This window comes from Penicillium oxalicum, chromosome VIII (assembly GCF_001723175.1).
Source record: "Penicillium oxalicum strain HP7-1 chromosome VIII, whole genome shotgun sequence".
NCBI lineage: Eukaryota > Fungi > Ascomycota > Eurotiomycetes > Eurotiales > Aspergillaceae > Penicillium > Penicillium oxalicum.
Window position 1 is genome coordinate 948,142 of NC_064657.1, and position 14,826 is coordinate 962,967.

The 14,826-nt window shown below is 49.9% G+C and overlaps 5 protein-coding genes across 5 annotated transcripts; 2 read left to right on the forward strand and 3 right to left on the reverse strand.

Moving 5' to 3' along the window:
* Positions 1–1,579: 1,579 nt before the first annotated feature.
* POX_h09636 (uncharacterized protein) lies at positions 1,580–1,705 on the reverse strand (the record flags this gene model as incomplete). Its single annotated transcript, XM_050118386.1, has 1 exon — positions 1,580–1,705. One exon carries the CDS (start codon positions 1,703–1,705, stop codon positions 1,580–1,582), a length of 126 nt encoding a protein of 41 aa, XP_049965173.1.
* Positions 1,706–4,899: 3,194 nt separating this feature from the next.
* POX_h09637 (uncharacterized protein) lies at positions 4,900–7,732 on the forward strand (the record flags this gene model as incomplete). Its single annotated transcript, XM_050118387.1, has 7 exons — positions 4,900–5,096; positions 5,795–5,897; positions 6,052–6,560; positions 6,717–6,803; positions 6,907–6,960; positions 7,115–7,444; positions 7,552–7,732. The coding sequence occupies 7 exons, from the start codon at positions 4,900–4,902 to the stop codon at positions 7,730–7,732; spliced, it is 1,461 nt and encodes a 486-aa protein (XP_049965174.1).
* Positions 7,733–8,911: 1,179 nt separating this feature from the next.
* POX_h09638 (Xylosidase/arabinosidase) lies at positions 8,912–9,955 on the forward strand (the record flags this gene model as incomplete). Its single annotated transcript, XM_050118388.1, has 1 exon — positions 8,912–9,955. The coding sequence occupies one exon, from the start codon at positions 8,912–8,914 to the stop codon at positions 9,953–9,955; it is 1,044 nt and encodes a 347-aa protein (XP_049965175.1).
* Positions 9,956–10,659: 704 nt separating this feature from the next.
* On the reverse strand, positions 10,660–11,391 carry POX_h09639 (uncharacterized protein; the record flags this gene model as incomplete). Its single annotated transcript, XM_050118389.1, has 1 exon — positions 10,660–11,391. The coding sequence occupies one exon, from the start codon at positions 11,389–11,391 to the stop codon at positions 10,660–10,662; it is 732 nt and encodes a 243-aa protein (XP_049965176.1).
* A 657-nt stretch (positions 11,392–12,048) lies between these two features.
* On the reverse strand, positions 12,049–14,295 carry POX_h09640 (uncharacterized protein; the record flags this gene model as incomplete). Its single annotated transcript, XM_050118390.1, has 3 exons — positions 12,049–12,664; positions 12,715–14,172; positions 14,279–14,295. 3 exons carry the CDS (start codon positions 14,293–14,295, stop codon positions 12,049–12,051), a joined length of 2,091 nt encoding a protein of 696 aa, XP_049965177.1.
* Between the last annotated feature and the right edge of the window lie 531 nt (positions 14,296–14,826).

The window sequence follows — 14,826 nt, forward strand, 5'->3', positions numbered from 1 at the left end:
CCGTAGAAGTTCAACAAGAATACTAATCGGAGGAAGCGAAGAGGAAAGGAAGAGAAAAGAGCAGCAGGTCACTATCATATCTCATACAACAAGTCCTGAAGCTATTTCCGCTAGTAATTGCTATCCCTAGGTATAACTGAATTATGGACCTCTGGTCGTCCTAACGAGAGTTGGTCGGGTTGGGCCGCTTGAACCCATGGCGGATTCTGGCGAAGTCTACTTGAGCCCATGAGCATAACCTATTTATTACTCAATACTAGTGATACCTTTATTGGGTAGATTTATATCTTCGTTCACAGTTCTCTATCAGAGGGACCCGGATGGCTTGAACAATAGGATTTGCTAATATCAGGAATGCTCCGTATAGCTGAGGAAATACAGTGGATTTACTAGGTGATTGGCGCAACGGAATCAATAAGGGGAAATGCCAAAAGATGCAATGAGGGACTATAATGGGAAATGGCTCGTTCGACATTTTCGACAACGAAGAGAAGATACAGGATACTGGCTGGAACCGCAATGTTCGATACGACAACAAAACTCTGCAGAACAATGACGGCAGGTCCTGGTCCTCGAAAGGGTGTTAAGACAGCCGTCAATACTCTTAATCGCCCCATCCAACTTCATGGTTTCTCTTTCTTTCAAAGACTTCTCTTGTGTGCAGGATTCCTCTGCCATCTGTAGGGCGATTTTGGTCCGTCGCAATTCATTTTCAGCTGCGTCTCGTTTTGACTTCATCTGCTGCATCACGCTGAAGGTGAACTCGTTCATCATCTTAAATTTAACGAAATCTTCCCGTCTAATCAGTTCCTCAATATGATCAGCGACAACTGTGGCCATAATTTGGCGTAGCGCCTTATCAGAAGTCGATTCAAAGACTTCTTCCACAGTGTTTGAGAGGCCATCCGCAGACCATGCTGTTTCAAGAATCCACCTAATTTTGGCGTTTGCTTGTTTCCTTAACTCAGGGATATCATAGTAGTCTGCTATGGAATTGACTGAAACATGTGGATGGAATAATTTCGCCATTGCGGCTGACGCTGCTTAATTACGGCTTGGATACTTTAACATCGGAACGCTGGGGACTCACCACATGTCTTATCACGTATTGAGGCCTCGGGCCTTGCAGGTGCTTTATCGCCTAGCTCCCATAGTCAGTCAACTTGGCAACCGTAGCATGATCTTTGTACGAAGTTCGCGAACGACCCTCAAAGGCTTACAGCTGGAAGGCCTTCTTGATCGCCAACGTCATCGACAAGTTGGCTTGATGCGAGCAAAGTCCCCTGCAGCAAACTTTCCAATGTATTTTTTGCCTTGGTAGGTCGCTGACTCCTCCGGTTTTTTGGCGGGAATAAATACTAATAAGATAAGTAGTACCTAGGAATAAGTAGTCATCCTCGCAGGCTTCACTCACGACAATCTCGCCGCAACAACAGCCGACACTCTCGCCCACGCTCACGCCACCTGCATCATCTTGACCGGCAATGGTCCCCAATCCGACATCCAGCCTTCGATCGATACTCTTAATCGCAAGCACCCCCAGACTACAATTCTTTACATTCGCGCCGACCCAGGTCGTCTATCCAGCATGACCCAGGCTGCACGCACGATCAAAGGCCTGACTATCCCGATCGACGGTCTTGTCCGCTATCCAACCGTTATGACGGCCGAGTGGGAGAAGACCGCCGATGGAATCGAGTCGCATTTTCAAAAAAAAAAAATTACCTGGCGTATTTTGTGTTTGTGAATTCCTTGTTGGAGGCACTATCGGTGGGAGCGAGGGTGGTGTTTTTGACGTCGAGCGTGCGGAGGGAAGCGCCGGCGCCGCGGTGGGAAGATATCAATTTCGCGGTATGTGGCTTGTTGTTTGTTCTTTTGAAGAAGACGAAGACGGCTGAATTCTCCAGAGTCGATTGGACAGGGTAGACGCGGAATCATCCTTGTGATGTGAGGGAGAATGCGGGTTGGAGGATCAATTTCTCGCAATTTTTGATGGTGTCTGGTGACTGATTCGAATCCGACTTGTGCCTTTGCGCAGAACGGAGAGAGATATCATGCGCTGGATGGTTACTCACAGTCGATGTTTGCGAATATTCAATACGTCAAGTCTCTCGCCCAGATCTGCACCGATGAATCTATTGCGGTGTTTTCTGCAAACCCCGGGAGTCAGTGCCGTAACCTTCTCTCTTTTGCTTCCCCCCCCTTTTTCTGAGCTTTTCAAGAGCCCGTCCTTCTGAGGTTCAAGTTGAAAGTAACACCGCCACAGACACCAAACACAACATTCAGACATACGTTTCCCCTGAGGAGGTCGGATCTTGGCTTCAGCGAAAGAAAAAGGGTACGTTGGAACCCAATTCATAGGTGATATTTTCAAGAGGAAGAAAGAGGCCAGGCGCTCTTGCTAGGTACCTATCGGTTTTAACTAACCAGCGTCATCATCATGTTCCTCTAGCCGGGAAAGATCTCCCTATTCTGCCCCAGCAAGCTCCCAAGTCCCAAGCCCAAGCGAGTGCGACTATTCTTCGAGGTCTTCTTCGACCCTCTACTTGCAGGTGAAACTCTCCTCTGTAGCTATTTCCCCCCCCCCCCCCCCCCCCTCTAAGAAAAGGGACACAGTAACCCAAGATCAAGGGAAGTATTCTGCTAATTGTGCACTGTGTATCAGACCGATCTGGCGCATTACTCGATAATTGCGAGGCAATTACTCTCCCCCCAACCTTGATTTCCCCCGAGGTGAGAGCAGTGCAAAGACGCTGTGGAAACAGAGCGAGGTGCTTATTGAGGCGGTGAGCTTGAGTCAGACTGTTTAAACTTGTGGATATCCTTGAAGGCGAATTGGGCCGGGTCCGGTTCGACTACGCAATTGCAGTAAAACGTCCGTTTGAGAACAGCATTGATCTTGTGATTGGCGTGATTCTCAAATCCCAAAATCTTACATTTTCCGCGGGTACTGTGATTGGTAGTTGAAATGTACTTTAGGTTGTTGGTAAGACTTGCCTGAAAGATAAGCAGAGTGTCCCTCTTGTTTGAGGACGGGTCCAGTCTTTCGATATAGTTATCTGTAAAATATACATGCTTTTTATCGTTCTAGGCGTGAGATGTAGACAAATCAATGGTGGACCTCCTTCCAAAACGAGGATGGATAAACAGCTACAGTTACCTACCTATCTAATGCCGACGCAGGGGGGCCTTGGGTATTAAGATAAGAAGCTGTGATTCGGTTGTTTCCAGCGCACTGCACGTGGGAGAAATATCGTGGAATGTCTCCACGGATCATGGGGTTGCAAGACGGAACGCCTTTACTTGATACCAACTAGTACGACCTTCCTGAGTCGGGTACTTGCTGCAAGAGCTGAACCCGTAGGTAGTTTCTCTCAGATTAATTCCGCCCTGTTAAAAAGGGTCACTCCAACAGAAACCCCTGGCTCCTTTCAGGCTGTCGAGTATAGTCCTGCCATGTCGCAAAGATTTAAAAAAATCCCAGGCTTGAAATCGCCACTGAAATCTCCCATTTCTCTTTTCGGATCGAAATGGCACATTAAATAACAGACAAGATAAACCGTCCCTATCTTAAGAAGAAAAGCCTCCAATCTCAAGAACTGTAGAGGCAAGTATCTCGGATTCCTGAATCAGCCCCGGCCGGAAAGAATTCCGCCAGAGGGGAAAATGGACGATAAGCATTCAAGTACCGGATCTCCAATAATCCGACAACCCCCTCCCGTACATCCTCGGCGCGGGGAAATGGACAGGGGAGATCAATGTCATTTACTGGCTGAGTCCTCGTCTGGTTGGTGTCGAGTCAAATCAGGATGGATCACGCGCCAATGGCAAGGGTTTGCGTTCTGCACATCCACTAACCCCTTTCTATGCTGTGGACTGCGCTTATCTTTTCTTGACACCCGCTGACAGGGCGGGTCATGTAGCATGCTTTGTCGTGTAGTGTCATGGAGGAGTACGCTGATCATATCGATTGCTATAAGAGGTTCTGGTGAAAGGAGCGGAAGGTTTTCATTTCGACTGGAACATTGTCGAATCGGATCATTTCGATATCAAGGTATATTAAACACCATCGGCTTGATTGTCTTCTGTTCTTGATGGATGACAGTCGAGATAGAACTGAAATCATTTAGATCCAAACAGGGTTGAGATGGAAAGATTTCAGCTCACCAGTTCCCAGTCCCTTCAAATGACCGACCTGGCTTAGAAATGTTCTTAACTGGTCTCCCTCTTGTTGAACTGTATGATCAGTCATTGGTGTCTAGCTTCCAGCAGCAGTGATTCCCTCACGGCGTTTCCAAGTATGCCTCTGTCGATCTACATCACTTATCTCGTTACCCCTCACGGGTGATTGCCACCAGTAAGCAAGCAAATATACACGCCCGAGAAGAACACTGGCCAGTGACCTCCATCGATAGCTCCGTACTCAGCTTGCGTTCCTGGAGGTATCTGACAGTCTTTTCCGGAACCACGCCGGCGGAACTGCGCCCGTGATTCTGGAGAGTAATCTGGACCTGCTGTACTTCCCCCGTCTTTGCCCCCCGCTTTGATAACAGTCTGGTGCTTACCCGGTGTTGTCGAGGGCGATCGAATGAATATGTGGCTATAGCCTTGCCCCAATTTTATTACCTATCAACGCATATCTCAGTGATTCAACCTCTCTTCTCTTGTAATTGCTATCAATTGTCTTACTTTTTTGACCTGTCGGGATTAAACACCCGCAGACCATCTCGTTCCCTGGTCAGGAGGTCCATCTTCCCCGTGTCTATCCCTTCCGGACATCTTCATCGACCAGCAGCTCAGGACAATCTTCAGCATCCTGAAGTTTTCCAATAAACAGTCGATCATCCCGTCCATACCTACTTCAACATACACACATCTTCTTCCGCAATCTCATCGACTATGAGTTCAGATATCGATACCTCCATCATCCCCGGAACCGTTACACTCGTTGATGTCAACCATGTCCTCCTGCACACCCGCCATCTGGACCACGGCGATCGCGACATTGTTCTCATTCCCACCCCGTCGCAAGACCCTGATGACCCGTTGAACTGGAGTCCCAAGCGAAAGTTGCTGTCGACCGTCTGCGTAAGCGTGTAAGTTCCCACCCCCCACTCCTCCTCCTCCTCCTTCTCCTCCTAGCTGCCAGTCAGTCAATGCTCTGTTCGTTTCGTTTCCAACTCGACCGACTAGAGACTTGCCAAAATCAAAAAGTCCATATATCGCAGTCCTGTGATCTCTTTGCATAAATTGCTGAAAAAAATTCCATTCCATATTGATACTTTTCTTTGATCTAATATCCCTTGGTTCTTCGATTAGATACACCCTGTTTGCAGGAATCTCCGCCTCCGTGGTATATTCTGTCCTCACGCCCTTGTCAAAAGAGACAGGATTGGAAGTGAGTACGTTGAATGAAGGAACGGGGTATATGTTTTTCGCAGCAGGATGGGGTCTGTTATTCTGGCAGCCATTTGCCATGTCATTTGGGAAGAGATTGACGTACTTGCTTTCGTTGGCGGGACTTTTGGTAAGTTTCTTTTGCTTCTTTTCTCTCCATGTTCATCTCTATTGTGGAAGGGCATTTTCATCCAATCATACATATTTTTCTACGGTGGCGTCGTCCCTGGTGCGAATAGTGGCTAATCTTTTTCCCATTGCTCTGTCTTTTCTTTCTCGGCAGGCAACTTCAATGTGGGGGTAAGTCCTGAACTATACAATTCTACCATGTTTGATTTTTTTTTTCTCTTTTTTGAAAATTTGCCTGGAGCTCACCACGACGATTCGATGATGCTAGTCCATATGCCAGCACCAACGCGCAATGGATCGCCCGAAGTAACATCATGGGTTTCTTTCTTGCCCCCATTGAAGCCCTTCCTGAAGTCACCGTGACGGACGTGGTAAGACCAACTGAATCCATCCTCCAATCCACAATTATCTGCCTTTATCTTTCCATCGTACGCAAATCCGATGCAATTTACTAACCATCTCTTGATCCCCCTCTTCTCTCTCGCGGAGAGAGAGAGAGGAGGGGGTGGAGTTGGAATCAAATAGTACTTTACCCACGAACGCGGCTCATACATGGGCCTCTACGCCTTCTTCCTGGCCGGCAGCAACTTCTTTGCCCCCGTCATCTGCGGCTTTATCGCCGAGCACCAAGGTTGGCGGTGGGTCTTTTACTGGCCGAGTATCTTTCTCGCCTGTGCAATGATCTTCCTGTTCTTTTCAATGGAAGAGACAAACTACGTGCGTCAACATGTTGAGAATACCGCCCTTCATGCTGGTGCCACCGACTCCGCTGGCGTAGAGAAATCGATAGACGATAACGTTCCTCCGAAATCTCATGGACTTTCAGATGCCGAAAAGGGACTGCCGATGTTGAATGAGTCGGTCTCGTCGTCTGGTGTTAGCGCTGGAGATCATGCGGAAGGAGAGGTGTTTAGGAAAAAGACTTATGTGCAGAAACTCTCGCTGTGGGGGCCCAAGCAGAGCCAGAATACCATGTTGCGACGGGTTTGGCAGACTTTGTATTATCTGTCGTGGCCGGTGATTTTTTTTGCTGGGTATGTTTGATTCTCTCCCTTTTCTTTTGCCTTTCTTTTTGGTTTTAGCTCACTCCCTGCATGAATGTTGGAATTGAACCTTGTACAAAGACGGTTGGGCCTGGGGCTCGATGATCGATGAGGAGAGAAGCAGATACTAACAAGAGGATTGTCTAGTTTCTCTTATGGGTCGTACCTCGTTCTCTTCAACATTCTCAACGGCACTGCTTCGATTATTCTTGGCTCCGCGCCGTATAACTTTAGGTATACACTTTTTCTCTTCCTCCCCCCTCTCTCTTGTCTCGAGTCGCTTCCCTTTGTCACTTTCAAAAAAGAACATTCAGCTGACGAGACAATTCGGGATCAGTTCCTCCATGGTCGGCGTGAGTTACATTGCCTGCTGTCTCGGCGTGACCATTGGGTATGTTTACACACCTCGAGTCCTCCTCTCTCCTCCTAAAGCTATAAGAGCAATACATCTCTTCGATTACGTATAGCGAAAATATGACAAAAAAGGATCTTCCTACAAACTTCTTCTGCTAATCACTTCTCCCCCCTTCCCTGGGGTCCAACAGCTCCCTCTTCACCGGCCGCTTCAGCGACTGGCTCACCGTCAAACTCGCCCGTCGCAACAACGGCATCATGGAAGCCGAGCACCGTCTCTGGCCCTATCTCGCCTGCCTGGTGCTCGTTCCGGGATCTCTGCTACTGTGGGGCGTGGGCGCCGCCCACGAGATCCACTGGTTCGGACTGATCGTGGCCATGGCGATGCTCGCCTGCACCAATACCTGCGGCGTCACCCTGAGCGTCAACTATCTTGTCGATAGTTATGGGGAAGTAAGCGGGATCGCCATGGCCAGTGTGATTCTGGTGCGAAATACCATGTCTTTTGTGATTGGATATGGGTGAGTTTTCTTTCCTTTTTCCCTTCTGGTTTTCCATCTTGGGCCCTTTGGTTCGACACGAGAATATGCCAAATGCTCACATTTCTCGGGTGATGTGTGTTTGATAGGATTACCCCATGGATCCAGAATATGGGGTATCAGAATTGTTTCATCTCGGCGGCCTTTGTAGGCATGGCTTGCGCGTCCGTGTTTTTGGTGATGATTCGCTATGGCAAGTCGTGCCGCATCCGCAGCCGGGAGAAATACTGGCAGATTGTGCGGGAGAATCGGGAAAAGGGAATGCATTGACGAACAGAGTGGTGCTTTTACCATGTTTTAAATTTACTGGTGGTTTTTGTGCGTGTGTTTTTTCTTTTCATTTCGAGTCGGGAGGGGCAGAACGAATGATGATGATTTGGGGATGTGTTGATGGATAAGGTTATTCTATATGGTATTGAATAGTTGTTTTTCCTTGAAGCTGTCATACGGATCTTAGTAGGTAGATGCAGGGTCCGTGTTTATGTCGCATGTTTGCATATTGATGGTTTTTGTTTTCCATTTGTGTTCCCCCACCACCACAATCGCCTGGATTCTGGATCATCCGCCAATCTTGCCGTAAACTGAAAAGACCTCGAGATTCAAACAGGCAGGTTTGGGGGGGGAGGGGGGGGGGGGTTCATATAACTTGACGTGGGGCAAACCAGAAGATGAAGTGAAAGATAAAAGTACAAAGGAGAGGGAAGAGCCAGTCACGCGGGGCCAAAAGTGGTTAAAAAAGAGCCCGGACAATTTGGTTCACCCGAAGATCCGGCAGAGTCCTGGCGTCGTACAAGAGAGATGAACTCGGTCTATTTAACGACACATGAACTTGAGACAAGACCGAGTCTAGCTGAGTTGGATCATGGAGTCATATAGAGCTGAGTGAAAGCAGACTGTTTGATGAGACTTTTTGTCTTGTGATTGTTCAGAGTCACAATCAGACCTGGAATCTCTTCATGAGTAACCTCATTGCCAAGATGTCTCTCTCTCTGTCTTTCCCCAGGCTGAACTCCACCCCCACGATGCATCGCGTGTTTAGCCGGCGGTTAAAACGAGCTCTCTCTTTCTCTCTCCTCCCCCACCAAGACAAGACACACGCGTCAGAGCCATTGGGGACAATTGAGGGGCTAATGAGGGAAATTAGGGAAATTGGAGACATGCACAGAGGCCGCTTAAAATGCGGCCAGTGTCCCCCTCCCCTTTGGATTTCAATCAAGTTGTCTTGTGTTTCTGGTTTGCAATTCCAGTCCATTCATCAAGATTGTCGAATCCTTGCATCTTGAGAAGGAAACAAAAAAAAACTATTTCATTTTCTCTCTCTTTCTCCCTCTCTTGTGCGACCTATTTCTATAGATCTGCCCACCACCTTGGTGTCTGTATTCTCTGTAGGATTCGAATCCTCATTCTGTCCACCTTCTTCATCCACTCCTGTTCGACACCCCAGTCACCATGTCTTCTTCTACTTCCTCGGCGCCTCGCCCTGATCCCAAACCCCTCGTCACCCATCTCTACACGGCCGACCCCTCCGCCCACGTCTTCAACAACAAAATCTACATCTACCCGTCCCACGACCGCGAGACCGACATCGCCTTCAACGACAATGGCGACCAATACGACATGACCGACTACCACGTCTTCTCCATGGACGCCATCGACGGCCCCGTCACCGACTCGGGCGTCGTCCTCTCCGCCGCCGACGTCCCCTGGGTCTCCAAGCAGATGTGGGCGCCCGACGCCGCCACCAAAAATGGCAAATACTACCTCTTCTTCCCTGCACGCGACCACGAGGGCATCTTCCGCATCGGCGTGGCCGTCTCGGACTCGCCTATGGGTCCCTTTGCTCCGGAAAAGAGCTACATCCCCGGCAGTTACAGTATCGATCCAGCCGTGTTTGTCGACACGGACGACTCGGCCTACTTGTACTTTGGTGGGATCTGGGGTGGACAGCTGCAGTGCTGGGAACGCGCCGATGGCTCGGCCTCGGCCTCGGCCGATCCGCAGATGAACGGGCTGGTCTTCAACAAGTCCAAGTCGGGTCCGCAGGAACCCTCCGGGGCTGGTGTACCGGCCTTGTGTCCGCGCGTGGGTCAATTGTCGGACGATATGCTCACGTTTGTGTCGCCGCCGCGAGAGTTGCAGATTCTGGCGCCGGAGACGGGGGAGCCGCTGGCGGCGGATGATCATGAGCGGCGCTTCTTCGAGGCTGCCTGGATGCACAAGTACAAGGGCAAGTATTACTTTTCGTATTCGACGGGTGATTCGCACTACCTGGTGTATGCGACGGGTGACTCGCCCTGGGGGCCCTTCACGTACCAGGGTCGCATCTTGGAGCCCGTCTTGGGCTGGACGACGCATCACTCGATTGTCGAGTTCCAGGGCAAGTGGTACTTGTTCTATCATGATTGTGAGTTGTCCAAGGGAGTGGACCACTTGCGCTCGGTCAAGGTGCGGGAGATTGTGTATGATGAGGAGGATAAGATTCATCTGGCATAGACGATGATCGATGTTGCTTTTTCTTCTCCCGTCTTTGCAAATGGGTATATAGACGTATGACGGCAATGAAAATTTTCTCGGTATTTTGACCAACACTCCCCTTGTGATGAAAGACTTTGAGATACCGCCACCCCTCGCGACTTGAAAAGGCGGATCGTGATTCTGATCTGCAGAGGGAATGATTCAAGGCTCCATGCTGCAGCCCTGACCAATCCAAAAGTATTAGCGCAGGAGGTACCTGCATATTGATGCTATGCATGCTATCTGCATCTTCCCCCAAGGAACCAGAGTCCTAAACAAATCAAATCCGTCATGATCAGCGAATAAAATTGATTTGGAAAGATAAAAAAAAGACGCGATAGATATAGAGATAGAAACAGAGGAAGTTTGCAGGACATCTTGCAATCCACATTGATATACCCCTTGGCAACGAGCACGACCGTCATTAGATCTGTCGTAAACTCTATACATTATCCACTTTACATAAACACTCCTATCGATCTATATAACAGTTGACATTGCATCTTGATATCAATGTTGAGATATCCCTCTCGTTCCAGTACCATTCAAGCTTTCCCTAAAGAATGTCCCCGGCTCGGTCTCTAGCTTTTGTTTCCAGTGCCCCCTCCCCATTCTCAAACGTATACACATAAGCACATCCTCCTCTTTCACTATTCTCCTCTCCCTCTTCTTCCATCTCTCATTCATTTCTTCTCACTCCGCCTTACCTTATCTACTCTCCCTCCCCTATCCCCATCCCTCATCTCCTCCAAAACCTCAAGAATCCACCGACCCAATTCACCCTCCATCTCACCCTCCATCTCTATATCCCAAAGACTCCGATCTACCCGAATCTCTCTCTCTCCTACCCTTTCATAATCCACCCCAAACACCCCAATAAACCCCGCAAACCTACCCCTCTTCTCTTCAATCCCGACCCACTCCTCATCCGGCGCCCCTAGCCACGCGCGCATCGGACACGGATATAAATGTGTTTCTGGAACAGCCGGGTAGACCTGGTGATAGTACTCGGCTAGACGGTCGAGTTGAGCCGAGGTGAGGAGGGAAAGGGCGAGTCTGGTAAGGGGGAATTCGGGATGGGGGTGGCCGGTGAGGATGTGGATGAGGGGGGTTAGGGGGGTGGAGAGGACGGTGAGGGTTTGGATGAGGGTGGGTGGGAATTGGGATTGAGATGGGTAGGGTGGGGGATTAAGAGGAGGAGGAGGTAGCAGGAGGTTGTTTGTAGAGGGGGAGAAAGGGTTGAGGTTGAGGTTGAGGTTGGGATTAGGGTGTATATCTGTAGGTGGGTGGGGGCGAGAAAGTGGGAGGGGGAGAGAGAGGGTGGAGTGTATTGTAGGGTATGGAGATGGAAGTGGAGGATGATGAGAGGGTGTTAGAGATTGGATGGATTTGGAGAGACTGGTTGAGAGTGTCATGTTGAGGTTGGTTGGGTTGAGTTGGAAGATTGAAGGAGAAAATGGGTTGTGGTGCGTCGACACTTGGATTTCTGTTGACGAGGGTTTGCTTATAGAGGGTATTCAATTTTGAAGTGGTGAGGACTCGTGAGTTAACTGAGAAAGAGAAAACAAGAGTGGTATGTAGTAGTTCTATCGAGGAAGCGAAATAGGTGAGAAGGAAAGAAGAGTCAGTATAAGTAGATTTTCGAGAGAATCCATGGAGATCTACTACAGTAACCAAGTTTGACAATATCCATCTAGGATTGATTGGTATGTGGTTGTCTCTGTCCTGGACCCGAGTATAAAAACAGAAAGCAATGCGCACACTACGAACAAACTTCAAAGGGCGAGAACAATGCATCCATTGAACTCTTGTTCTTTTCTGGTTTTTTTTTCTTCCTCAAGTGCCAAGGCCAAAGAGGCCGTGTCCGGAAGAAAGAAAGAAAGAAAAAGAAAAGAAAGGAGGATTTGTGTTCACCCCTTTGTTGCTCTCCAAATGGGACTCGTGGCCCAATTTCCATTGTGGTTCTTCTGACTCTGTAATGAACGCAAGTTTCATGTCCAAATGATACATTGTCCATCCATCATGACATATTCAACAGCCGCTGTCTTCCACCATGTTCATCATCACCTTTCTCACAGGGCCAGTTTCCCCATTTCAGCACTCAAATCAGGCTCATCCGCAACGGGCGGCAGTCCAACATACTTGTTGATAAAGTTCAACACCGTCCGATACCACATCAGCGAGTTCTCCGGGTTCAACACCCAGTGATTCTCATCCGGGAACGTCAAAAAGGCACTTTCCACCCCGCGCATCTGCAGCACATTGAACGCAGCCAGACCCTCGGCAATGGTCAGACGATAGTCCAGCTCGTTGTGGATGATCAGCTGAGGTGTGGCCCAGTTCTCGGTGAACCGGGAGGGATCCCACTGGGCCCAGTTCTCCGGGACCTTCCAAATTGGTCCCTTGAGGTCGTGCAGAGGGAAATACTGCTCTTCACTGGCCAGCTGAGAAGTCATACTGAAGACACCATCGTGGGTGACGAGCGCCTTAAATTTGCGACCCAGGTCATGGCCTTGGATCCAGTTCATCATGTATCCACCGTAAGAGGCACCGAGTGCGACGGCGCGGGTGATATCCACGTAGTGGAGATTGTGTTCAATGTATTCAAAGCCCTTAACGAGGTCCTCGTAAGGGCGACCACCCCATTCTCCACGAATGCGGTCGGTAAAGTCCTGCCCGTATCCAGTACTACCGGTCGGGTTCGGAGTGATCACCACATACCCCTGCTCGGCAAAGACGGCCGGGTTCCAGCGGGTGCTCCATTGATCATTCCACGCGCCTTGGGACCACCGTGGATCAAATAGGCGAGTGGGTATCGCTCCCCGGGCTTGAAATGCGAAGGCTTGACCACCCAGGCGTGCACTTTGTGGCCTTCGGCTCCGGTGAACCAAATCTCATCGACTTGCGAAGGAGAGAGACCACATTGAGAGCCACCGCGGCAGTTGGACGAGACGAGCTGGGCTTTCTCGGGATGGGCAGGGTCGATGATGGACCATACGCTGTTGTCGACCAGGTTTGAGCTGGAGATGAAGAGCTTGGACGAGTTCGCAGCAGCGGGGACCACGTCATTGACATGGCCGCTAAAGGTCAACTTCTTCAGCGCTTTAGGTGTGGCCCGCTGTACACCGTCCAGAGGGAGTTGGTACAACACACCCCGACCAACTTCCTCTACCTGGACCAGCAATGATTTACCGTCCTGGGCAAAAGAAAGCGCAGAAGGGCTCAGAGGCCATCCGCCCTTTCCATCGTCGGTCTTGAAGATTTCAAGCATCTCGCCATTCCACGGATTGGGCACATAGAGAATTCGGTTCTTGTCCGACTCATACCCATCCGTCTGCATAGCCAGGAGAGCAATAGAGCCGCCATCCGGAGACAACACAGGTGAGGACATGGCACCCTGCAAACCGCTCACCTTGCAAGGCTTCACCTCCGAGGCACTCATGCTGGTCCACGAGAACATGGGCGCATAATAGCATGCGCAGGCCGTGTGGGTGGCCGGGTTCAAATTGGGGTCTTTGGCAACAAATACAATTGCAGAGGGGCTGATGTCAAAGTCGCCCGTTCCGCCAAAGGGAGGGATGGGTGATTCGACCGAGCCGAGACCCGATACCGAAATGAGATTGGTAAGGCCAGAGACACTGTACTTGCCCGATTGTCGACGGGCAGGATTCACGGGTGCCTTCTCCAGGAGACCATACCAGATGGCATTCTTCTGAGGGTCCACATACGAGTCCCAGTGGCGCACGAACAAAGACGTATAAAGTCGGCCCGTAGTGTGGGATTTTTTCGCATCATGCGGGTTGAACAGCGACCCATCCGGATTGGCCTTGCCTGAGACAGCAAACCCGATCTTGCCAGGTTCGATCACGGTGACCTTCAAATCCGACACGGGACCGGGAACTGTACCGGCGGTATAGGTCTTGTCGGCCTCACACGCGTTTCCGACGATGAAGCTGGTGTTACCATTTGACTTGGCCTTGAGCCAGACAAGCTCATCACCGTCACCCAGCCACTGCGGGTTGCTTGCACCGGGATCATTAGTGACCAAGGCAGACCGTCCAGATTCGATCTCGAGAACGCGGATCTCGTTGGTCTTAGAATGTGACTCGAACGAGTAAGAAGTCTGGGTGTAGAGTGCGAGTGTCCCAGCAGCGTTGGGAACGGCGGACGATCGCCGGGGGGCGCCGAGGAGGACCCTGCAGAGTGGAATCAGCCCTGCCTCCATCGCGGACGTCGATGCTGCAAGATCATGGCTTGGGTGCGCGTGTACACATCACACCCGCTCTCGAAACACAAACTTACTCCGGAGTGAACTTCATTGGACGAATGGTCATATCACAATCGGCTGGAAACACGGAGGAACTGGCACAAAGGGCGGTGTTCCTGACCCAATACGCAAGGGTTGGTAATCCTTTTGAGAGCAAGCCGAAAGTAAACGTTAATTGAAGACGAGTATGTGAAGTAGTTGCGATTGCGGAAAAAATCTCGCAGCAATCACTCTATTTACTTGAGATCAGAGCCGCTGGTAGTTCAAAGGAGTTGAAGACGAGAAAAGTCAATGTCAACGTCCAGGGGAAAACTGTTGGAGTTGGAGACGCTGGGGAATGCAACGTGACTCGGACCTTGATGCGGGGTATCTCCGCTGCTTATCGTCCAGCTACCCTTGGCGAGATGATAAGCTTCAATGATTACACTTTGCTCTCGCACAGGATCATTCAAAGACACCTCGGGGATCTGTCAACGTGGATGATCCGGTATACATGCTCTGAGTGATCAAGTTAATAGATTTTTCTTCACTTTGTAAAAGAAGGAACAATGCTCAAGTCTGGAATTGGGATTGGTACCTACGA